We start from the raw sequence: 26,221 nt of genomic DNA, 5'->3' as shown, positions 1-26,221 counted from the left end.
TGAAATTTTTTAAAAGACGCTTACTCCTTGGAAGAAAAGTTATGACCAACCTAGATAGCATATTGAAAAGCAGAGACATTACTTAGCCAACAAAGGTCCATCTAGTCAAGGCTATGGTTTTTCCAGTCATCATGTATGGATGCCAGAGTTGGACTGTGAAGAAAGCTGAGCGCCGAAGAATTGATGCTTTTGAACTGTGGTGTTGGAGAAGACTCTTGAGAGTCCTTTGGACTGCAAGGGGATCCAACCAGTCCATTCTGAAGGAGATCAGCGCTGGGATTTCTTTGGAGGGAATGATGCTGAAGCTGAAACTCCAGTACTTTGGCCACCTGATGCAAAGAGTTGACTCATTGGAAAAGACTCTGATGCTGGGAAAGATTGAAGGCAGGAGGAGAAGGGGACAACAGAGGATGAGATGGCTGGGTGGCATCACTGAGTTGATGAACGTGAGTCTGGGTGAACTCTGGGAGTCGGTGATGGACAGGGAGGCCTGGCGTGCTGTGATTCATGGGGTCACAAAGAGTTGGACACGACTGAGCGATTGAACTGAACTGAACCGGTGAAGATGTGGGATAGATGACTTGATAACTTATTTAACACAAAAAGCTCAAGACAGGGAAGTGGACACCAAGCCTTCATGTCTGTGTGGCTGGAAGGATCACAGTATCACTAGCAGAAATGAGAATAAAGGAGAGGAAATTCATTAAAGAGGAGAGGATAAGTTCACTCTTGGAAATGCTTGAGCTTGGGGTACTTTTGTAGTTTGTGAATAGAGAGTACCACAGGCAGGGTAATTGATGGAGTTCTACGTCCCAGGAGCAGGATTAGGACAAGAGACCCAGATTTTGGAGTTTCCCTGGTGGCTCAGATGGTAAAGAATCCACCTGCAATTTGGGAGACCTGGGTTCGATCCTTGGGTTAGGAAGATCCCCTGGAGGAGGGCATGGCTACTCATTCCAGTATTCTTGTCTGAAGAATCCCCATGGACAGAAGAGCCTGGTGGGCTACAGTCCATGGGGTTGCAAGGAGTTGGACATGACTGAACGACTAGGCACAGCACCAGAGAAGTGATAGCTGAAACCACATCAGATGAAATTCCCGACATAGATGCTACATAACCAAAGCAGCCCTGGTCATTCAGATTTTCCACCCCAGCTGTTTATTCTAGGGAAAGAAATAAATCATCACAAATCTGTCATCTGGCTCTTCCATCTCCCCTCTTTCCCCTTTATCTCAAGACCAGCTATTCCAGACTGAGGCTGCCCCTTAAGTTTGAGTGCCGGAATGAAGATGAAGATCTATGAAAGACACATAACAGAGCAAGAAGTCAATTTTTGTTGCTAGAAGACCCTGAGGTTTTGGAGTCATTCATTACCAGAGCATAACTGAGCTAGAGTGGAGTGATAAAGAAACAGTTTCTTAGAACTGTAAAAACAACAGAGCAGTAGTAAAGTGAGTTTTTAAAGGAAGCTACCCATAATTTACTCCCTAAGCTAACCATAGGTTTACTCTCTACAGATGCCTATCTGCAAATGTGCTGAAACAGACCATTACAGTTCATGTTGCTTCTCCCCCTGCATTTCTTCAGAGAAGGAGCCTGTGGTGGAGGAACACCAACTCCCCCGCTAGAGGAGGCCAGAGGAAGGGCCTGTCTGCAGAGCCCTTGCCCAGCACAGAGCCGCTCTTGTCAGGCAGTGGAGTGAAATGGAGCGAAGCCATTTCCTCAGCATCCTTCGACTCTTGGAAAAAGTAATGCCAGGTTGTTTCTTCTGACAAATAATCTATCATGCCTATTTACTATCCTGCCAAGGTAGGGCTAAATATCAGCCCTGTTCGTGAACTTTTCTTAATATTTCCTGAAATCCTGGTCCCACTGTAGACTGTAAACCTGCACACAGTGATGAAGAATTTAAAGCAATTCAGCAGTGAACAATGCAGGCATCAGCTCTGTGCTCCTGGAGCCTACAGTTGAGTGGGGTATAGAAATAAATACACTATATATACATATACTAGAGAAGGAAACGGCAACCCACTCCAGTACTCTTGCCTGGAAAACCCCATGGACGGAGGAGTCTGGTAGGCTGCAGTCCATGGGGTCGCTAAGAGTCGGACATGACTGAGCGACTTCACTTTCACTTTTCCCTCCCATGCATTGGAGAAGGAAATGGCAACCCCCTCCAGTGTTCTTGCCTGGAGAATCCCAGGGACGGGGGAGCCTGGTGGGCTGCTGTCTATGGTGTCCCACAGAGTAAGACACGACTGAAGTGACTTAGCAGCAGCAGCGTATACATGTATATATAGTGAGTGAAGTGAGTGAAAGTGCTCAGTCGTGTCTGACTCTTTGCGACCCCGTAGACTATACAGTCCATGGAATTCTCCAGGCCAGAATACTGGAGTGGGTGGCCTTTCCCTTCTCCAGGGGATCTTCCCAACCCAGGGATCGAACCCAAGTCTCCTGCATTGCAGGCAGATTCTTTACGAGCTGAGCTATGTCTGACTTTATATATATGTGAAATACACAGATATATATATGTATATATATATACAGTATATATATGTACTGTATATATGAAACACAGGTATTGATACCATAATAAATTGGAAAGGAAGAAAGAGTAGGAAAGAATCTAATTAAAACTGTTTTTCAAACTGCTGACTGGGAAACAGTGAATCATGAACTCTGTTTAGATGTTTATGACCAGATCTTTTTTTTAAAAAATGAAACAGAACTGAATGGACATGAATAAAGCAGATTAATTAGAGTGTGTCACATGTGGTAATGGCAAATACTGTTTCAGGAAACTGCTATTTCTGTTGTACATAACCCTACTGGATATTTATGTTGCTCTCAGATTATGATATAAAATGTAGCTGTTACAGTGGATAGTTGGGCTTCCCTGGTGGCTCAGTTGGTAAAGAATCTTCCTGCAATGCAGGAGACTGGGGTTTGATCCTTGGGTCAGGAAGATGCCCTGGAGAAGGAAATGGCAACCCACAGTCCATGGGGTCGCAAGAGAGACACAACATGGTGACTAAACCACCACTGACACAGTGGATAGTGGTAAAAATAAGTCTGAAAAAACTAAGATACAGGGATGTTGCTGTGCCAAGGCCACAAGGTGGGAACAAGCTTGGCATCCTCCAGGACAAGGGGAAAGCCTAGTGTGGCTGATGCATGGAGAGAAGAGTACAGTTTCAGATGTGGTCAGTGTGGTCGAGGAGGTGGCCACACAAAGGAGTTTGGAGTTTACTGGAAGTGAAGTTGCAAGGTTTAAGAAGTGATCTTAAGGTTACTATGTGGAGTGTAGATATTAAAAGGCAGTAGTATGAAAGTAGGAAGACCACACAGGATCTGTTGGGACTCACGTTCATTGCCGTGTTTTACCATCCAGCTCAGCAGTAACCTGCTTTTGGAATCCTTCCTGGTTTCCTCAGGCAGAGCCAGTCTCTCCTTGACCTCAGTATATTTCCTTAGACAGGTACACCATTGATGCTTCTGTCTCTACCCATGGGCTACGAGTTCCCGGAGGGTCCCCTGGGTGGCCTCCAGCCCTGTGGTGCCAACACCGTCACCCCTGGGGGAGGAAGTGGGATGGAGGGAGAGCCTTTGAAGCCTGTGGTACAGGCTGTCCTTCCAGCTCACAGAGGGCTCTCTGGGGAAGGTATGTTTGACTTTCTATTCCTGGTAATATAAGTTCGAATCTTTAGGATGTTTGAAGTTAGGATGAAAGTATTTCTATTCACGCTGCTAGAATCAGTTTTTGTTTGTTTTTTTTTTTAAGGAGAGCCCACAGCAAAACTTGGGTTCCCTGGCTGGGGAAAAAAATGTAGTTGTGAGGAGCGAGGGGAAACTCTGAGGTGGGCAAACCTGGATGGAGCTGGACCGTAAAGCCTGGGCCTCCTAAACTGGGAGCCTGGGGGTCAGGAGGGCGAGTTGGGGGTCGACCAGGCCCCAGGTGTACGGCCAGGCAGAAATTTCGAGAGGGGCAGAACCCGGCCAAGAGGCAGCGGGCCAAGCCCACCCAGATGAGACCGGAGCGGCGGCGAGCCGGGGTCGGGCACCGCGCCGCTGGCCGACGGGCCCCAGACATTCCAGGTCCGCCGCGGGCATGCACTGGACCAGGCGGCCCGCTGCCCTGGACCAGGCGGCCCGCAGCCATGTACAGGTTCGCGGGCGGGGCCTAGGCCGAGGGGCGGGGCCTACGGCCGAGGGGAGGGAGGACCCCAGGCTGCGGGGGCGGGGCTCAGGGCTTCAGGGGCGGGGCCCACGGCCGCGGGACCTTTAAATTGGCCGCCCTGGCGCCGAGCACCCGCCCGCCACTGACCCAGCCACCGGGCGACGAGCCGCCGACGGACACGGGCAGCAGCGCGAAGCCCACCATGCCGCGCCACCTCCCGGAACTGCTTCTCCTGCTCTGGCCGCTGCTGCTGCTGCCACCACCCCCCGCCGCCCCCAGCCCCATGGCCCGCCCGGGCTTACGCAGGCTGGGGACCCGCGGCCCAGGGGGCAGCCCCGGACGCCGCCCGGCTCTGGGCGCCCCCGCCAGCGTGCCCTACTCCGGGACCGGGCAGCCCGGCGGGGTCCGCGGCGCAGGTACATGGCTTGGGCGGGAACGGGAGAGGGATCCCAGACCGAGAGAGACAGGAAAGGGTCCCAGGGAAGGACACTCGCCTGGAGCGAGGGAGATCCTGGACCAGGGCCCGGCGGGCTGGATGGGTGGGCAGGCGAATCTGGAGCCAAATAAGGAAAATCCTTGGTCACCCACCAAGTATTCCTTTCACCCCAGCCCAAACCAGACGTGGTGCAGGAGAAAGATCCCCTCCTCTGCAGGATAAATCCTATGCGGAAACTGAGGTCCAGAGAAGGGAAGGGAGATGCCCAAGGTCCCTCATAGCCAGGGTTAGGCTTCCCTTCTCCTGAAGCTCAGACTCCAGCAACTGCCCCCTGAGACTTGGGCAGAGAGGATGGGGCAGCTATGGGTGCCTCACAGCTCTCTGTCCCAGACCCCACCTCTTGTTCAGCTTAGTAAACCTCCCCTGAAATTCTGCTTTCAGTTCTCTGGCTGATTGTGCCCCAACCCCAACCTGTGCTCTCTTACATGCTCAAACATCCAGGACACTTTGGGTCTTCGGTGAACAATCACAATTCACTTGTGGGTCAGTTGTTGATTCTTGGGGCAGAGGAAACCTCCTAGAGAGCAGAGTTGGAAGGTGATCCAACACAGCCCCTGACAGCACATTACAGGGTAGCTGAGCCTTGTCAAGGTGTGAGAATCCAGGGAATCAGGGTCAGAGCCAGGAATAAAGCTCGGGGCTCAGATATCCCAAGTGTGGGTCTTTCCACTGCTTCAAGCTACCAAGCTGTTAGTGTGGTTTACATAAGATTTTTTATCTTTATTACCAAAAAGTCCAGCATCAGAGTTGTTAAAGTCTGGCTTTAAAGAGAGGTGGCACCAAACCATTATCTGGATGTCTAGTCTCATCCAGCCAGTGATGCTTCATGCCCCAGGTTGATTTGTGTTGTCCACCCCTAATGCACCTTTTGAGTAATGTTGAGGAAGAAAAGGAGAAGGCAATGGCACCCCACTCCAGTACTCTTGCCTGGAAAATCCCATGGATGGAGGAGCCTGGTAGGCTGCAGTCCATGGGATTGCTAAGAGTCGGACACGACTGAGTGACTTCACTTTGACTTTTCAGTTTCATGCACTGGAGAAGGAAATGGCAACCCACTCCAGTATTCTTGCCTAGAGAATCCCAGGGACGGGGGAGCCTGGTGGGCTGCCGTCTATGGGGTCGCACAGAGTTGGACACGACTGAAGCGACTTAGCAGCAGCAGCAGCAGAGGGAAAACACAAAGGATTCTTTCCTGCATCAGCTCCAGTGGGCTGGATTTGCTACGGCAAGAGACAGGGACTGCCAGGGTTCACAATGGTTATATACAGCCCGACCAGTGGGTTGCTTCAGGTCAAGAATGAGGATAGGGAAGAAGTCTTTCTCCCAGAGGTTATTTTACCTCTCCTGATCCACATTCCTTGGGGAAGAGACTAGAGAGAGAAGGAAGGATTTCTCATGGGGTGGTCAATGTTCCCCTGAGCAGCACTGGTCCTTTATTACTTGAAATAAAAGCCAATATTAAATGATAATTCGTTAATAAGCACCACATTCCACTCTTTTTCGAATTCTCTCCTTTTTGCATCCAGAAATTGCTAGGCTTTGCTATGGACTTTTATTTCTAGCAGAATTCCCAGAAATTGACAATTATTGTGAGTAAGGAAACATTTTTGGAAATTCAGATTCTCATTTTCTTGATTTCTGAGAATCAAAGTGCTGTTATCTAGAAAAGGGCAGTGAGATTCAAAAACAATGAATGTAAAGGGGGTCTGAATCAGGAAGTAAGCAGATGCTCACAGAACATCCTGCCAGGCCCCCTGTATTTTCTATTCTTGCTGTAATAAACTACCATGAATTTAGTGGCTTAAAACAGCACACATTTACTGTCTACGAGTTCTGTATCAGAATTCACAGAAGTCTGACACTAGTCTCTCTGAACTAAAAGTAAGGTATCAGCAGGGCTGCTTTCCTTTTGGAAAGATCTTAGAGGAGAATCCATTTCTTTGCCTTTTTCACGATATAGAGGTGACCCTCATTCCTTGGCTCATGACATTTTCCCTCCATTTTCAAAGCCATCAAAGGCAGGATGAGTCCTCACGTGTCATCTCCCAGATCTCCTCTTCTGCCTCCCTATTCAACTTCTAGGAGCCTTTGTAATTATATTGGATCCACCAGGATAACTGCCCCATCTCAAATCTTCAACGTAATCACACTTGCAGAGTCTCATTTACCTTGTAAATAAATGTACTTACAGGTTCTGGGAATTAGGTCGTGGACATCTGTGAGGGGAGGGCATTATCTTATCCTGCCCGCTACACCCCTGTAACCCCCATAGATGATTCCCTGCGAAAAATCAAGTGAAGAAGGAAAGGAATCCTGCTCATTTACTTGCAAGAACGTAACCTCAACATGAGTAAAGACACCATTTGGATGTTAGAGACAACACTGTCAGATATGGGGTTCATATCATATGTAGTTTTCCTTTTATTCAAATTATGCAAATACAGCCAGATCCATCTCCTGGAAAGATTTTCTTCTTTGCTCTCAATGCATGGTAATCAGGGATGAAATGAAATTCTGGAGTTTTTTTTTTTTTTTTTAAAGAATTAACTCCTTTTGACTTAGCTAAATACATGACGTGTAGCATATTCAGACTGATGGCTCAACGTCACCAAGCAAGATATTTACTAGGTACTTGAGATAATATTAATTTTGGTGGCAGAAAATGTTGCTTTAGAGAGGCAATCATGAAATGAAAAGTCCCTTTGGGCTGGGAGTCTGGAAACCCGGAGTCCAGTCTCTATTCTACCACTTTCTAGTCTACACCTCCCTGTACGAGGGTACAAAAGCAGCTCTCACTTGCATCTCTAACTTCGCAAGGTTGTTGGGTTGAGATTCTGTGATATCTAAAGTGTTATTAAAAGTAGGACTTATTTATTGTCTTAATTAATACCTCTAGGAATCAGGCTAAAATCAAGAGGATACTTACCAGTTTTTTTTTTTTTTTTTTAACTATATGGAGGCATAATTCTTATTGCAGACAGGGCTTTTTCTGTCATCAACTGCTTAGCTAGGAATTTAATTTTGAATAAATAAATACCTAGACCGTTTCCCCTTACACACTGAGTAAATTGCTCTCTTAGAGTTTCATCAATTTCCAGCCAGCCTCCTATTAGGAAAGGAAAGAACCCTGAGTGACATTTCATGCCAAAGGATCTCATTTTGATTCAGGGCTTGGGTGTGTGTGTGTGTGTATTTTGGGAAAGAAGGAGGAATGGCTGTTCTCTTGGATTTGATTTGGGTGGCTAGGAGAGGGAGAAATATAGAATGAGATTAGAGGGGGAAAGGATAAGAAGGATGTGCTGAAAACAAAACTGTATTGTGTCTCTAAAATGTGCTAGGTCCTTTTGTGTGGGAACAATACATGTTCCTTGAGGGCAGGTAATCTGGCTTATTATTATTTTTGTAGCCCCTTGGTTTAATACACAGTGAAAGTGAAGTTGCTCAGTTGTGTCCGACTCTTTGCGACCTCATGGACTGTAGCCTACCAGGCTTCTCAATCCATGGAATTTTCCAGGCAAGAGTACTGGAGTGGGTTGCCATTTCCTTCTCCAGGGCATCTTCCCAACCCAGGGGTCGAACCCAGGTCTCTTGCATTGCAGGCAGACGCTTTACCATAAAAAAATATTTGGAGAATGAAAAAATGAAAGAGAGGTGACTAAGAGAATTTGGCGGGGGCAGTAGGATAGATACCAGGTCAAAATCTCTGCTTCTTGAAACAAGACATGCTGACGAAGATGGACCTCAATGTGGACAGATGAAGTGGTCACCCTTCTTTCTCTTTTCGAGGTTTAAACTCAGGGCTATTTGGACCTCAGAGTTCACTAAACATGAGTGAATGACCAGATGGAGGGAGAATATAGAGCTGCTCTGGAGCAGTTTTCAGCACCTTGAAAGTGGAGAAAAAGAAGGAAGTCACCAGGAGAGCACCAGCGTGCCTCGCCTCACACTCTGCCATTGTCTGAAGGGCTGTGAGGCTTGAGCAGGCAGTGGAGGGGGCATTGAGGCTCCCCTGAGTTCAGTTCAGACAGGGTTCAGGGATGGCCAAGGTGCCCAAGAGAGGCCTGGAGTCCATTCATTCCTGGGCATCAAGAGGAACCTTTGAACAAAACTTTAAGCAGAAGGATGAAACTTTCCAAGTGAAAAGTTCAGGACATTCAAATAGGGGAGCTCTTTGGGGAAATGTCACACCTCTGTGTGAATTCTCACTGGGGAATCCTGAAAGGCCTCAGTGCTTTCAACGTGCAAAGGGAGGGTGGTCTTGAGGAAGACAGCAGAGAGTGGGGTATCTGGGGGCAAGGTCACAACATTCCCCTTCTGACTGTGGTCGGCTCACCGATTAGCCATGTATTGTTCCCCATGCCCTTCTTTGTAGGTGTTTGCAAGAGCAGGCCCTTGGACTTGGTGTTCATCATTGATAGTTCTCGTAGTGTACGGCCGTTGGAGTTTACCAAAGTGAAAACCTTTGTCTCGAAAATAATCGACACTCTGGACATTGGGCCGGCAGACACGCGGGTGGCAGTGGTGAACTACGCCAGCACCGTGAAGATCGAGTTCCATCTCCAGACCCACTCGGATAAGCAGTCTCTGAAACGAGCTGTGGCGCAGATCACGCCCTTGTCTACGGGCACCATGTCAGGCCTGGCCATCCAGACGGCGATGGACGAAGCCTTCACAGTAGAGGCAGGAGCTCGAGGGCCCTCTTCCAACATCCCCAAAGTGGCCATCATCGTGACCGACGGGCGGCCCCAGGACCAGGTGAACGAGGTGGCGGAGCGGGCCCGGGCGTCCGGTATTGAGTTGTACGCCGTGGGCGTGGACCGGGCCCACATGGAGTCCCTCAAGATGATGGCCAGTGAACCCCTGGACGAGCACGTTTTCTATGTGGAGACCTATGGGGTCATTGAGAAACTTTCCTCTAGATTCCAGGAGACCTTTTGTGGTAAGTCTTTGCTTCTAGTTAGAAAAGATGTTATAGTCAGACATCTTGTGTCCGAAGAAAAAGAGATTTATTCTTTTTTATTTGGTGGAAATTTTATGGAAAACTTAAATATAAGCAACGTTTTTTTTGGTATGTGATGGTTTTTCTTCTTCTTCTAAACTTAAGCATACTTTGTTGGCTTAGGAATATAGAGCTGCCTTATATATAAGTTGGTTTGGTCATAAAATCTTCCTGTTTGCATTAGAAATGTGAAGGTCTGGAAATATCCAGGGTAAATGATCCTGCTGTTCCCTGATGGAGTCAGAAAAAAATACAAATAAAAAACCAGACACCTCTCTTCTCCCCTCTGCCCACCACATTTTTTCCAGATATTTTCTTTAGTTTTACCATCTCTAGATTTAACAGAACTCTGCTTGTTTTTTTCTCAGAAGACAGGGACTGCATCTGTCCCTGGAAAGATTGGCTGGCTTCTTGTCCAGCATAACTGTCCATCGGAGTGTATACTTAGCAAATACTCCAGTTTTCAGATTCGGCTCATTCTCTGATTATTCCTTACGAAGGGACGGGATTAAGAACCATGGAGACTAGGATTTCAGCTCACTTTTGAGATAGCAAGATGTAGGCTATTTTTTGGTTCTTTATTTTAATGTTTTAAGTTTTTAATTATTCTCCTACTGTCCTCCCTCTCCTTTCTTCCTTTAGGATGGAGTTTAAATCTGAACATGCTGATTTAATTAGAATTTTTAGCATGAATCAGTCAAACCCATGAATATGAATCCATTCAAGGCTCAGCTTTATCTTTAGTCACTGATCAGAGTTTTGAATCTGTGGGACTCGAACTTTTTAATTTTTACTTTTACATTTATTTTTTGTTTTTCTTTAAAAAATTTCTATCTTCCTTTGTCTCTTTCTGTCTATATTCATTTTTTAAAATCATTTGGAGATAATCTTTCAAAACCCTGTAGAATTATCCAAGCAGGTATGGACAAATTTCTAGTTCAGGTGAATTTTAAAGTGTAGATAACTTTTGCCATATAATTTATTCTGCATTTGTTTTCTCAATATGTGTTTATCGATCACTGGTGATACAAAGATAAAGGTAATCCCTGCCTACCATCAAGCAAAAGTCTAGGGCTGGAGCTGAGACAAGCAAGTGAACCAATAATTACAGTTGTCAATTTCAAGGAGACTTTATACATAAATGAAAGTGGAACTCAGTAATCAACAGTTTGTCAGGAAATGGGAGATGAAGTCTCAGTCTGGAGCAAATTCTGACCTCATCTCAGCCAGACCTGGCAGGAGGCCTCTTGTGTTTCCTGCCTTAGGACACTGGGTCTTCTCAAGCTGTCCTTGGCTTTGGTGGCATCAGCTCGGCAGTCATTGGTTTCCCAAAAGAAAATAGCTTTCTTTCTCCCAGGAAACCCCCCCGGTATTTGTGGGTGAGAACTTTTCCATGAAGATGCTGTTCTGTGGCAAGGTTTGGCCTCAAAGCTAGCACCTGGGGTAGGGTTTGAAGGACATAAAGTAACAAGTGGTGAGTGGCCACCTTTTCATCCTGGTACAAGAGACCTGCTTGTTCTGGGGGGATCATGTCCTGTCTTTGGAAAAAAAGACTGAGGGGCAGCTGTTGTAGTCAACCGACTGGAAAGATTATTCTATGAAAAGGCCCTTCTTGGAAAAATATTAGCCTTGTCCTGTTGCCAGAACTGTGGGGGCTGGGTGAACTACCACAGGGGTGTCAGCCTCCTCCAACAGGCTTCCTTGGTTTCTCAGAAATGACCAAATTCATGATTCTTTTGTCAAAACATGTCACTTTGGAAAAATTTGACATAAAAATGGCTCCAGGAGCAAAAGATGAGGATGCCATTTAGCTAATGTGTTGTGTTCTTCTTTTTCTTTTACCGACTCGTATATAGCAGTTGGGGCTTCCCTGGTGGCACAGATGGTAAAGAATCTGCCTGCAATGCAGGAAACCTGGGTTTGATCCTTGGGTTGGGAAGATACCCTGGAGAAGAGAATGGCCACCCACTCCAGTGTTCTTGCCTGGAGAATCCCATGGACAGAGGAGCCTGGTGGGCTATAGTCCATGGGGTTGCAAAGAGTCAGACATGACTGAGTGACTACACTGTCACTTTCTTTTTCACTTTTCATACAACATATGAGTTTAGACTCTTTGCAGATATGAGAGTCACGTGCAGATACATTTGGGCTCAGGAACTCGTACCATATATTTAAAAGGCAGTTACCTGCATTGCTTTCCACCATTTGCACGTTCAAACATGTATTGCTGCCCAAAGAGTGAGTGGGTTCCAGGCCTAGTGAACCCACTAGGGGATGGGGATGAATTCTGTTTAGACTCACACTATAAAACCCTGGAAACTGGCTTCTGGTTGCAGTGGGGCAACTAGCTTGTAGAACTGCAGGAAGTACAGTATTGTTCTCTTTTTGCTGTTGGAGAGCAAAAGTCTTTTTCTCTGTCCAGGTGGATACATTGGATAAAACACTGAACTGCCTGGTTCATGTAACTGTTTGGTTTCAGCTCCAAATTCAAAAATCCCTTTCTCCTTTGAGAAACTCAACCACACGATCTATGATTTTAAATTAGTAACACTGCTAGTTACTAATTTAAATGTTACTAAGAGTGGGGCAGAAATAAGCCGAGGGCAGAAAACAAATAGGCAATTTTTAGAGTGAACTGAAGATGGAATTGGAGAGGAATGTGCAGAGTGATTTTTTTTTTTTTTTGACAAGAGAGGAAGTATCTGAAATGCTTCTTATGTGTTGACACTGACTGTTGTAAATTTCCTTTGCACAGCTCTGGACCCGTGTGCGCTGGGCACACATCAGTGCCAGCACGTGTGTATCAGTGACGGGGAAGGCAGGCACCACTGCGAATGCAGCCAAGGATACTCCTTGAATGCTGATAAGAAGACGTGTTCAGGTGGGGCCTGCTTAAGGGACAGTGGCTGACAGGCACACGTTTGGGGACTCACTCCCCAAGACTTTGGACTGGCCTTATGCTTTTCTCCTAACTGCCTTGTGGCAGATTTACTGTGATCAACAACTTTCATTGAAAAGTACATGAGGAGGAAAGTGAGATAATACCTAAAACAATCTATTACAGTAGTTATGGCTTGTTTTAGAGAGAAGGGTTAGTAGGGAAAAAGGACAAAACTCTTAGCCTTTTGAGGTTTTGGAATTTTTCCTGGATTTTATTTAATTAAATACAAGCTACTTTTATCTCTCTGTAACCCTAGGTGCTCATGGAATCTAGAAGTGGAAGAAAACTTAGGGAGGTTCTCACTCGTCTGCTGTATGGAATACTCACACACTATCAATGAAGAGTACAAATTAGGTCCATTTTGTTAGATCCTAGAAAATAGTTGAGAGGAAGAAAACTGAAGAGATCATTTAACTCAACCTGATCATTTTATAGAAAATGAAATCGAGATCTGTCCCCACTGCCCCAGGAATGGAGAGGACTTACCCATGTCATGGGGTCTCTTAGTGAAAGAACCAAGATCAGGAAGCGAGTTCCAACCCTCCCATCCAGTAGGCATCCTCTTATGTCAGACTGACCCATTTCATTAGCATTGTGTGTGTGTGTATGTATATGTGTGTATGTGTGCATGGATGTGTGTGGTATGGCCCATAGTTATTTGCTTACCATGTTTTCCATGTGCTGGCATTTGTCCTGGTTGTCTTTTGATAGCTATTGACAAGTGTGCTCGTAACACTCATGGCTGTGAACACATCTGTGTGAACGACAGAACTGGCTCTTATCACTGTGAGTGCTACGAGGGCTATACTCTGAATGAAGATAAGAAGACGTGTTCAGGTAAGTGGGGGCAGGGGCTTTCCTGTTGCCCCTCTGTCCACCTACCTTCCTAAGCCAGTGCTGAGGGGGTCATCTCAACGGGGAACTTGACATCTTCTTGTCTGTTGCCATCTTGGGCTTTTCCCATTTCTTATGAGATAAGTTAAAAATGGCAGTATGTTGTCTCGTGACCTACCTGTGTGAGTGTGTTGTTCATTTCCTTCTCTGTCCCCAGCCCTAATTGTCCTCTCCAGATGCTGAAGACAATTTAGTTAAAATCAAATAACAGCCCACCAGATACTTGTTACTTAAAAAAAGAAAAGCAGTAACTCTGCAGCGGAGAGACTTGGCAGACACCACTTCCACTAAGTCATCAGAGTTGATGTCACCAGCAGTGACACAGTGACGTCATGCTTCTCCCATCGTCACAGGACACACAGTGATGTCATGCTTCTTCTCATCATGTTCTCAGGGCACAACAGCATTTCTGTGGTTTTCTTGCTAAAAATTTAGGATCATGAGGAAACCTCAGACAAACCCAAATTGAGAGACATTCCATGAACTAATTTTTCAGTAATTTTCAAAAGTGTCACAGTCATGAAAGGCAAAGAAAGACTGAGGAAATGTCCCAGATTGGAGGAAACTAAGGAGATGTGACCGCTTAAAGCAATATGTGAGCCTGGATTGGATCCTGGGCCACAAAAAGGGCATTTGTGGTAGAAACACTGGCAGACTTTGAATAAGGTCTTTGGTTAGTTAAGGGCATTGTATCAATGATTAGTTTCCTGGTTTTGGTCATTAATTATATAATGATGTACTTATATAGGATGTTTACATTTGGGGAAATGGGATGAAGTGTAGGACTTCTCAAAACAAAAAGTTCACAAAGATAAACAGTAGTTTAAAAATATCATGTCAGTAGAGAGAGAAGTGCACAGATGTGCAGTTTGGGTCTTGAGTTCTGATGCTGTTCTGAGTCAGTTGATCTCCTTTAGACTTAATTTCCTCATTTATTACAGGAGAGGACTGAGCTACAGTCCTCAAACGTGGATTCTGTGTCTTTCTGAATCTAGTATAATTAGTTCCACAACTGTTAGAACCCCTCTGATTCAGCATAAATACAGCAAATCTAAAAGGAACGCTTTAGAAAGTACTTATGAGATACTTAGATTATAAAAGCTCAGTATAGGGGGCTTCCCTGGCAGTCCAGTGGTGAAGACCCCATGCTTCCAATGCAGTGGCTGTGGGTTCAATCCCTGGTCAGGAAACTAAGATCCCATATGCCACATGGTGAGGCCAGACAAACAAACAAACCAAAAAAAAAAAAAACAACCAACAATATAAACTCAGCATAGATAATGAAAAGGAGTAGGGGAAAATAGAAGACTAAGTATTGTGTATGTAGGAGTTAGTTTTACTCAAATAATTTCTAGTAAGGGCAAATATTACTCTTTGATGGCTTTGAGTGGTTTCTAGTAAGTTCTCCTTTTTGGCATTGCTGGCTGCAAATAAGATTTCTACATATGGGTAAGAAAAGATCTCTCCACATTTAATTTCTTTTCTTCTGGACTTCCACTTGGCAGCTCAAGATCAGTGTGCTTTGGGCACACATGGCTGCCAGCACATTTGTGTGAATGACAGAGCCGGGTCCCACCACTGTGAGTGCTACGAGGGCTATACTCTGAATGAAGATAAGAAGACGTGTTCAGGTAAGGTCCACTCAGTGAATTCTTTCATACGGGACCTTTTCTACTGCAGTGAAACTAACTTTCAATTCACCATGAGAGAGATTCTTAAAGGTAAGGTAAGCAATTGGACTTCAGACATTCTACTGTGCTTACAGACCAAGGCACACACGGCTAGGGGGGCAATGAGCTCACTAGCTTTTGCAAACATAGCTCACTTCAGAAAATTACTGGATAATGGGCAGGGAGTAGGGGATATAAGAAAAGCTAATTGGATGTACGGTCCAGGAAAATTTTATATCTCTGAAAAGCAAATAGGAAACTTTGGAGGAAGTCAGTGGGACAGTAACTATTTGGTGTGATAGGCTGAACTGATCTTTTTCCAATTAAAACTAGGCCTGGAACTTTTCTGTAGTGTTCGACTTAAAGCTGGATCGTTTTTAGTGAAGGAGGCTTTGTAAATGACTGAATTAGACCCACACAGATCTTCCAGTAAGTTTGAAGCAAGTCCTTCCCTGACAGTTTCTAGATGATCAATCTTGGGTGAATCTGAGGCTTATGACTTGGTAAGGGAGCCCGTGCCAGAACTGCTAATCCTCATTAATTTGATTTAAACTCACTGGGAGAACAGAGTGGCATTTATAATGTAAAAGCAGTCCTCTGAGAAATTCCTAGCTCTCAAGGTGGTGTTTAATTTGGGCATAGTCAGTATTTTTTTTTTTTTTTTAGATTTTATGTATACTCTCCTCTTCCGTGAGGAGGTGTAATATGTGACCTTTTCAAGAGAGATTAAAGGAAGTGGCACATCACCAATCCGCCCTTTAAAAAAGAATGAGATCAATAAAACAGTACTGGACCCCTATTTTGTTCCCAGGACTGTGCTGAGCCGTGTGGGCATGTAAGGAAGCATCAGCTTCTGCCTCTGAGTTACAACAGGTTGGGTGCAAAACCAAAAAAGCGTCATTTTTTTTTTTTTTAAACATTGGAGGATAATTGCTTTACAATGTTGTGTTAGTTTCTGCTGTACAACAACGTGAATCGGCCATAAGGATACATGTATCACCTCCCTCTTGAGCCTCCCTCCCACTCACCTCCATCCCACCCCTTTAAGTCATCACAAAGCACTGATCTGGGCTCCCTGTGTTATATAGCAGCTCCCCACTAGCTATCTGTTTTACCTATGGTGGTGTATATATGCCAATGCCACTATTTTGATTACTCCCGAATCAGTACCTTAAGAAAGCAGCGACTGGTAGCGAGAGTCCATACTAAGAAGAGGCTGGGGGTTGGCTGAAGGACTGGGACTGGAGGAGTGGAGGGGGCATGGGCAAGGGGAGGGGCTTGTGTCAATTTGTTGAGGTGGGTGGGACTAAGTCACAAGGGTGGGACTAAGTCACAAGGGTGGGACTAAGTCACAAGGGTGGGACTAAGTCCCCTGGGTGGAGAGGATTCAAGGCTGCTCTTCTCTGAAGACCTGCAAAAGGAAACAAAGTACATTTACAAGTAAACTAACAGATATTATGGAATAAAATGAACCACTTTATTAAAAAGAAGAAATCAAAGGAGATTTTCTGTTAAGACAGACTTCAGTTAAGGCAGCAGTTCCAGGTAACGGTTCATCCACATTCTTCAGTGTCTGCTGGGTGCCATGCCGCTGTTCCAGGCATTTTAGCAACAGTCACACATTTACTGCTCAACTGAGTAACTTGCTGGTGGTCACTTGGCTAGTAAGTAGCAGAGCCAGGATTTGAACCCAGGCACTTGATCTGGTGGTTCGTAGTTCTCAAACACTGAGCTACACTCTCTCATGGTGCAAAGCACATGACAGCAAAAGGAGATAGAAAAAGAAAGATGCAGTGGTAGGAAGTCAGTATTTATATATTTTACAGCAATAATGGATGCCATGCTAAAACTGGGGTGCACAACATGGGGCAGAGCCCCTCTACTGGCCTGCCTTCCCCTCGCTGGGCAGTGGGAAAGCTCGTAAATTAACTGTGGGGCCCCAGATCAGGGGCTGGGGGCTGGAGGCATGTCCCCCTGTTATCTCTGGAGTTGCTGCTAAGCTGGGCTGAGGGGGAAAAAAAAATGCTCTGCTAGTAGGCATTTTGCTGGAAACATCTGAATTGTAGTAGTGAAGGGAATATCAGTGTGAAAGTTGGAAAGACATTGTGATTAGATTATCTAGGGCCTTCTGTGCCATGAAAAGCTCTTTTATAGGCAGTAGTGAGCTATAGATGAAGGTGAAAGAGGAGAGTAAAAAAGCTGGCTTAAAACTCGACATTCAAAAAAACTTAGTTCATGGCATCTGGACCCATCACTTCATTTCAAAGAGATGGGGAAACAATGGAAACAGTGATAAAATAAGCAGACTTTAAGAAAATCAACCCCGAATATACATTGGAAGGATTGATGCCGAGGCTGAAGCTCTAGTACTTTGGCTACCTGATGCAAAGAACTGACTCATTGGAAAAGACCCTGATGCTGGGAAAGACTCAAGGCTGGAGGAAAAGGGGACGACAGAGGATGAGATGGTTGGATGGCATCACTGATTCAATGGACATGAGTTTGAGCAAGCTTTGGGAGATGGTGAAGAACAGGAAAGCCTGGCATACTGCAGTCCATGGGGTTGCAAAGAGTCAGACACAGCTGAGTGACTGAACAACAATAGTGAGCCATGGAAAGTTTGGAAGCATGGAATGACACTTAAGAGGAGATTTAGAGGGGAACAAATAGTTTGACTCCTGTAATGGCCGAGAAGGACCTATGTTCCCCAGGAAACCTTTGCTCCTTGTGATGTATTTGTGACAGATAAAAAATACATTCTTATCCAACCATACACATCCTCAGCACCACCATCATCATCATTATTTTTCTCTCTCTGTGTGTGCATGAGCTTGCAGGCCATTGTTTTCTGTACCACTTTAAGCATCAAAGATAGGCCCTCGGTCAATACAGTCTTTTTTGTGCAGCATCGAATTTAACTCCGTGTGTGAGTAGGTCTCTAATAATTTATTTTTGGTAATGGTGAAGATGATCCATATATATCTGGAGAGCTTGGAGGTGTTATGGAAAGGCCAGAGGTAAGTTCTGGGATAGAATTAAGATGCAGTGCAGCCCTCCAGGACTGTGGACAGCGAAAAAAAAGAGGCAGAACCCAAAATATTTGCAAGAAATAGCAAGGAAAGGGCTGTGGGGGAGGGATAAGGAAGAGGCTCCCTCCTTCTGAAACATGGGAGACTCTGATGACTGAAGGATTCATATGAGCCCATGTTGGGACCAAACCAAAGCTTCTTTCTCCCAGAAGTCTGTGTCGTGTCCGATTGTAATTTGTGAATATTCTCTCTCCTGCCCCAATCCCGGCCAGTTCTTAACCAGTGTGCCCTGGGCTCTCATGATTGCCAACACATCTGTGTGTATGATGGCAGTGCCTCTTATCACTGCGACTGTGACACTGGCTACACTTTGAATGAAGACAAGAAGACATGTTCAGGTAAAGATGGTCCCTTTAAGCCTCATCCATGCACTGGGACAGGAGTGAGCTTTCCTGTCTCCAAGTCTGAAGTACAGTTTGGAGTCTTGCCTCTTGGTCTGTCTTCAGGATGGAAAGTTTCTACTTTTCCACCAGGCGTCCTTCCCACCATTGGTTTTTAAAGGAACCTCCACCCTGTTCTCCGTAGTGAACATTTTCATTTCTTAATGAAGACACAGTATCACAAGGAGATGGTCTTTTTGTCTCTGCATTCTTGGCTTCTCCCTACATTGTGTTAAAACAGTTTAACTTTGTATCATGGAGAATTTCTGATCATCACAAAAGCATTGAGAACAGTAGGACTCTCATATAACCATCACCTAGCTTTGACAATTATAAACTTTTCCTCAACATCTCTGTTTCTTTTTTGACATATCCCACAGTCTTTCCTCCTCTTTCTGTGTGCTCTTACATCCTTTTATCTCCTAGAAAATGCATGTAGCTTAAGTCTTAAAAGTATTGAATTGTCAGTTTCCTGATTTCCTATGATTTCTGATTAGCTGTAATGTTCTGTGTACTGTCACTGCCTCCAGCCATTGAAGAAGCACGAAGACTCATCTCCACAGAAGATGCTTGTGCCTGTGAAGCCACACTGGCATTCCAGGATAAGGTCAACTCATATCTGCAGAGACTGAACTCGAAACATATCCTTTTTGGAAGGATTTCTGCTTCTGCTTGAAGCCAACCTAGGTCCTACAATGGACATTTGAGGACATGTCACAGGATAAGGACCTTATTCATTAAGTTTTAAGATGAACAGTAGTAATACGTAGCCTTGATTTTTTTAAGGGTTCTTTTTAAATATTTTAGGAGACTGTTACATCCATTTTTATTTGCATGTGAAAGCAGTGTAATTATTTTTCTAGTGCTTTTCTACAGCAGTATAAGCTCCTAATTGAGCTCTAGTTAACCAGGGCTATCATCCTGATTCATTAATAGGACTTTCTTACTCAGAATCTGTACATGTACAAGACAAGTCAGCTGATGAATGGAGTGTGATAACTCAAATGATACACAGTTGTACACTTTGTTTAGCCAGGTTGTCAAAGAGCAGGTTTCAAAATGTAACATGGTACCACCTCAGAAACTTTCAAAAGCAGTTCTTTAGCCAAAGGAGTAATTCAGGAAGAGTACTTTTTCTTAGTCCAGCTGAAGTTAACAACGCTGTTTCCAGGGATCTTCGAGGAGTATTCAAACTGTGATAGTTACCGAAAGAGTATGTGCTTGCTGCTCAAAAGTCAGTAAACAAGCCAGGTTTGTGGAAAGGAAAGTTTGCTTTATTTCAGATGCCAGCAACTGGGAGAGGTCAGGGGGTGAGAGTTTTTATAGACAGGGCGTGGAGGGCTACATGCAGAAACAGAACAGTAATCTCTAACAGTCATCTTCAGATTGGTCCTCAGTGGTTTGACCAGCATCATCTTGGTTGTTTTAGGTACACTTAACCTTCTCTTCTGAGGTCCATTTGTTCTCTTTTCTTTGCGGCCAGTTCTCTGAATTGTGGCACCTTCTGTCTTGCCTACAGTCTCGTTATCAGGTAGTTAACTTCTTCCACCTAGTGTTTTAGTATCGATGAGACAGTTCACAGGATATGGCTCAGAATATTATAACCCTTGAGAAAGAACTGAAGGTCCCTGACTGTGCTTAATGACCATATTATTTAGTCTTTGTTTTCGTTTCCAAATTTCTCACTTCTCTGATTAAGCTTATTCTTGGACTGAAGTTTTCCACAGACAAAAGGCAGGCAGAGGACATGGTAAGGGGGCAAGGGCCATAGGGTTCAGCGCTGTTTCAGCAGAGCTACCTCGGAGCTTGCAGAGACATTCAAGGGATGTGAGGGGACACAGAGCATTTTAGAGGAATCTGTTTCCAAATACTTCACTTCCGTAAACTGATCTGCTTACAATGCAACTTGGGGTCAGTTGGCAGTTTCTTTTCCCATCTCTCACTTCAGTGCCACCAATCTCCTAACTTTACACAAGAAAGGGATATCTCTTGCTTACCCTGAATTTTAATAAGGTGAATTTCTTGGAAAGGTAAAATCTCCAGAGAGCCAAATAAAAGGACAATTCAATTTTTTTTTTCTAAGTTATTTATTTTTGGCCATCCTGGGTCTTTGTTGCTGCACACAGGCTGTCTCTAGTTGCATTGAGAGGGGGCTGTTCTTCTTTGTGGTGCATGGGCATCTCACTGTGGTGTCATCTCTTGTCGGGGAGCCTGGGCTTTAGGGCGCACAGGCTTCAGCAGTTGTGGCTGGGAGGGTCTAGAGTGTGGGCTCAATAGTTGTGGTGGGCAGGCTTAGTCGCTCTGCAGCATGTGCAAAATCCCAGACTGGGGATCAAAACCCATGTCCCCAGCATTGGGGGTGGATTCTCAACCACTGTACCAGCAGGGAAATCCCTCAACAGTTTTTTAAATTAAGGTTTCATAAACACATCTCTCCCAATTCAGTCCATTAAGAGATACTTTTCTAATTAAAATTTACCTTTTATTTTTTAACGATTTTATCTCAAAATTTGTAATTTACTTGTTTGGATCAACTGTGTGCCCATCATAGTTGTAATGATAACTCAACCAAGGCGATTAAAAAAAATTAGAGCCTTTGGTCAAAGAAAATTAATTTAAAGGTAATCTAGACTTAAACATGTATGTGCTTGTTGTCTGTATAAAGTTTATGTCAGAAAGTGTAATAGAGTGCTCAAGAACAGATTTTCAAGATTCAAGTGGAATAAAATTCTGTGGAAGCAGCAGAAAGGAAATACAAATTTAAGGAGATATTTTATTTTAGAAGAACAATAGTAGTAATAATTCAGTATGTTATTAATATTACAAAGGATACATTTAAAAGATTGGCTTAAATTTTATTTTAAAGCATCAATATTTATAATACAGCAAAGTTGCATACTTTGTTATATAAAGGTTATGAAAATTTTCATATAATTTAAATATGCACAAGGTATTACTTGTCAAAATTATTTTAGGGGGCATATGAACAAAAATGCTTGAAGACCACCACTTTATATCCTGCTCTCTAAAGAACAGAATATCTGAGTTTTAGACATATTAGATTTTTGGTGAGAAAATTTCACTCTTTTTGTTCCAATGAGAACTTACATTTTTCTTTTACCTTGTATTGAAGTGTCTGAAAGTGTGTTTACATTTTCTAATGTCTAAAAATATGTGGTTTTGGCCTTAACAACTAGTCACTTGATGACATTTTGGAGAAGCTGCAAGCAAATGAATATGGACAAGTACATCGTTAAACTACTCAAATGTTTTACCTGAAAATAATGAGCATTTGGTGTAGTAAATACTTCGGCATACTCCAATGTTCCTGCTACTAATCTGCCATTACAAATGCTTGAATGCTACTCATCTTCTGGGAACCAGTATCATTTTTCTAAGGAAATAAATGTCCCTAATTAAGTGCAAATTTTAGTGTCTCTAAGCTATGACTGTGAAATAGTTGGTAGAAAACAGAAGAAAAGTTTTCATAATTTTTTTACTTCTTTACTAATTGAGCCATTTAATTTTAAAATGTTTGTATTAGTCAGATAACCATACTTAAAATGCAAACTTTTGATCTATTTTTTTTCTTGATATAGTATAAACTAGTCTTGTTACTTTAGAGTGTAACTTGTAGAGGGTATTTACACATAAAAGTTCATATAATTAAACTGAGATGAATATAATTTAGAACTATCTCGCTAACACTTTTTTGTTTTTTCTCATTTTTGCCAGGGTATTGTTGAAGCTGTGATCAGGGGATTGTAATACATATATCTAAATATAGTTAACACAGATTAAGTGAGCTGTTACATGCCGTTTTTAATTCATTCTGATGTTAGAAAGAGACACACACAGCTACAGACTTAGCTGTGAGTTAAGTGTTAAACTATTTACCAAGAACAAAAAATTCTAAATTTACTTGTTTTACTTTAGAATCCAATCAATAAAATTATATATTTATAAATATTGCTATAACAAAATAATCTAATGTTTTTTAAATGTTAATCATAAGCCTGGTTTTTTCACTTACATATTTGATAAATTTTTTTTTCAGCTTTAAAGCTTATAACTTTTAGAAGAAAGTAGTTCTTTAAATTACAGATGATTCATTCTTTTTTGGTTTATGTTGTCTTTACTGTAATAAAAACATCAATATCTATATACTATTGTCATGATTTTTTTGACATATCAACTTTGCTCGTGTATTTTCTTAGATTAAGCTGAATTACAATTATTTTGAAAATGAAACATTTTCTTGTCACTGAAACAATGTCATGACTCATCCTATAATTTAATCTCATGCTCTCAAAGTTAAAATTTTAAGTTCAGTTTAAATAGAAAGGTTTTGATCAAGAATATTGTGGGAGAGGGAATAAAACAGAATTACATAAATTCATATTAAATAATGATGAGGGTACATTAAAATAAAGACCTGAAAAGAAATCCAGAAACAAAAAAACAAAAAGCTAAACTGTCAAAGGAAGAAATAAAAAATGAACACATCAAAGGCAATAAACATTATATGAAACATATAATGTTATTTGTCAACATTTTTGAAAGGATCTGACATAGAGCAAGTGCTATCTTCCAAACTTATTTGAGCAAACAATCAGTTATATTAATATATCACAAAGAAATGGTATTACGGGGGAATAAATGAGAGCTCATGTACAAGAACTATGGAAAGGTATTTAGAGACAAATTTTTAAGGATGTGACCATCCGTAGCTTCAACTAAACATGCCTTAAACTTAACCAGTTGATTAGAATCCCCCTGGCTTAGAAAACTGATTTTTGTTTCCTGAGTCCAGTATAGGAAGCCTGTGATCAGGTGCCAGAAAACATAGGGATGTAATCTGGTGCTGAAAAGATACACATACATTTGAAAACAAATATGTATTACCCGATATATTAAGTTTAGTAAGGATTTCTCAGGGAGACCTGTTTTGTGCATTTGGCTAGGCACAATGGGCCAAAAGGAACATCATAGGATATATAAAAATGGCCTTGGAAGCAGACAGGAATGTTGGGATGAAAAAAGTATATTGGCTCGTTTAAAGTGTGGGCACCAAAGTAAAACAATTTAAGACTGAAGGAAGATTTGATTTTAGCTCCCGTTTAGATCTGACAGGAAAGGCACTAGGATTTATTGTCAATTTCCCAGTATGCTGAGTGAGACAACAGACTCAGGTCAAAGGATTTGAATATTATTTGCTGGGAATGGGGAAATAATTCAGGTGGGGGAAATTAGATAAATTGGAAGGACTAATGTCCTTTTCATTATAGGGGACTGGAATGCAAAAGTAGGAAGTCAAGAAACATCTGGCAAATTTGGCCTTGGAATACGGAATGAAGCAGGGCAAAGGCTAATAGAGTTTTGCCAAGAAAATGCACTGGTCATAGCAAACACCCTCTTCCATCAACACAAGAGAAGACTCTACACATGGACATCACCAGATGGTCAACACTGAAATGACTGATTATATTCTTTGCAGCCAAAGATGGAGAAGCTCTATACAGTCAGCAGAAATAAGACCAGGAGCTGACTGTGGCTCAGATCATGAACTCCTTATTGCCAAATTCAGACTTAAATTGAAGAAAGTAGGGAAAACCACTAGACCATTCAGGTATGACCTAAATCAAATCCCTTATGATTATACAGTGGAAGTCAGAAATAGATTTAAGGGACTAGATCTGATAGATAGAGTGCCTGATGAACTATGGATGGAGGTTTGTGACATTGTACAAGAGACAGGGATCAAGACCATCTCCATGGAAAAGAAATGCAAAAAAGCAAAATGGCTGTCTGAGGAGGCCTTACAAATAGCTGTGAAAAGAAGAGGAGTGAAAAGCAAAGGAGAAAAGGAAAGATATAGGCATCTGAATGCAGAGTTCCAAAGAATAGCAAAGAGCGATAAGAAAGCCTTCCTCAGCGATCAATGCAAAGAAATAGAGGAAAACAACAGAATGGGAAAGACTAGAGATCTCTTCAAGAAAATTAGAGATACCAAGGGAATATTTCATGCAAAGATGGGCTCAATAAAGGACAGAAATGGTCTGGATCTAACAGAAGCAGAAGATATTAAGAAGAGGTGGCAAGAATACACGGAAGAACTGTACAAAAAAGATCTTCACGACCAAGATAATCACGATGGTATGATCACTCATCTAGAGCCAGACATCCTGGAATGTGAAGTCAAATGGGCCTTAGAAAGGATCACTATGAACAAAGCTAGTGGAGGTGATGGAATTCCAGTGGAGCTGTTTAAAATCCTGAAAGATGATGCTGTGCAAGTGCTGCACTCAATATGCCAGCAAATTTGGAAAACTCAGCAGTGGCCACAGGACTGGAAAAGGTCAGTTTTCATTCCAATCCCAAAGAAAGGCAATGCCAAAGAATGCTCAAACTACTGCACAATTGCACATATCTCATAGTAAAGTAATGCGCAAAATTCTCCAAGCCAGGCTTCAGCAGTACGTGGGCCATGAACTTCCAGATGTTCAAGCTGGCTTTAGAAAAGGCAGAGGAACCAGAGATCAAATTCCCAACATCCGCTGGATCATGGAAAAAGCAAGAGAGTTCCAGCAAAACATCTATTTCTGTTTTATTGCTATGCCAAAGCCTTTGACTGTGTGGATGACAATAAACTGTGGAAAATTCTGAAAGAGATGGGAATACCAGACCACCTAACCTGCCTCTTGGAAACCTATATGCAGGTCAGGAAGCAACAGTTAGAACTGGATATGGAAAAACAGACTGGTTCCAAATAGGAAAAGGTGTACACCAAGGCTGTATATTATCACCCTGTTTATTTAACTTATATGCAGAGTACATCATGAGAATTGCTGGGCTGGAAGAAGTAGAAGCTGGAATCAAGATTGCCGGGAGAAATATCAAGTACCTCAGATATGCAGATGACACCACCCTTATGGCAGAAAGAGAAGTGGAACTAAAAAGCCTCTTGATGAAAGTGAAAGAATGAAAAAGTTGGCTTAAAGCTCAACATTCAGAAGACGAAGATCATGGCACCCGGTCCCATCACTTCATGGGAAACAGATGGGGAAACAGTGGAAACAGTGTCAGACTTTATTTTTTTGGGCTCCAAAATCACTGCAGATGGTGACTGCAGCCATGAAATTAAAAGATGCTTACTCCTTGGAAGGAAAGTTATGACCAACCTAGATAGCATATTGAAAAGCAGAGACATTACTTTATCAAGAAAGGTCTGTCTAGTCAAGGCTATGGTTTTTCCTGTGCTCATGTATGGATGTGAGAATTCGACTGTGAAGAAAGCTGAGCACTGAAGAATTGATGCTTGTGAACTGTGGTGTTGGAGAAGACTCTTGAGAGTCCCTTGGACTGCAAGGAGATCCAACCAGTCCATTCTAAACGAGATCAGTTCTGGGTGTTCTTTGGAAGGAATGATGCTAAAGCTGAAACTCCAATACTTTGGCCACCTGATGCAAAGAGTTGACTCATTGGAAAAGACTCTGATGCTGGGAGGGACTGGGGGCAGGAGGAGAAGGGGACAACAGAGGATGAGATGGCTGGATGGCATCACTGACTCGATG

General features: G+C 43.1%; 1 protein-coding gene across 1 annotated transcript; it reads left to right on the top strand.

Annotated features, from left to right (window-relative positions):
* Positions 1-4,380: 4,380 nt before the first annotated feature.
* Positions 4,381-21,904, top strand: MATN3 (matrilin 3). Its single transcript, XM_068966568.1, has 8 exons — positions 4,381-4,594; positions 9,047-9,613; positions 12,429-12,554; positions 13,326-13,451; positions 15,014-15,139; positions 18,480-18,605; positions 19,178-19,288; positions 21,849-21,904. The coding sequence occupies exons 1-8, from the start codon at positions 4,381-4,383 to the stop codon at positions 21,902-21,904; spliced, it is 1,452 nt and encodes a 483-aa protein (XP_068822669.1).
* Positions 21,905-26,221: the final 4,317 nt, after the last annotated feature.

The sequence above is a fragment of the Capricornis sumatraensis genome, chromosome 1 (genome assembly GCF_032405125.1).
Source record: "Capricornis sumatraensis isolate serow.1 chromosome 1, serow.2, whole genome shotgun sequence".
NCBI lineage: Eukaryota > Metazoa > Chordata > Mammalia > Artiodactyla > Bovidae > Capricornis > Capricornis sumatraensis.
This window is presented reverse-complemented; position numbering and strand designations above follow the sequence as displayed.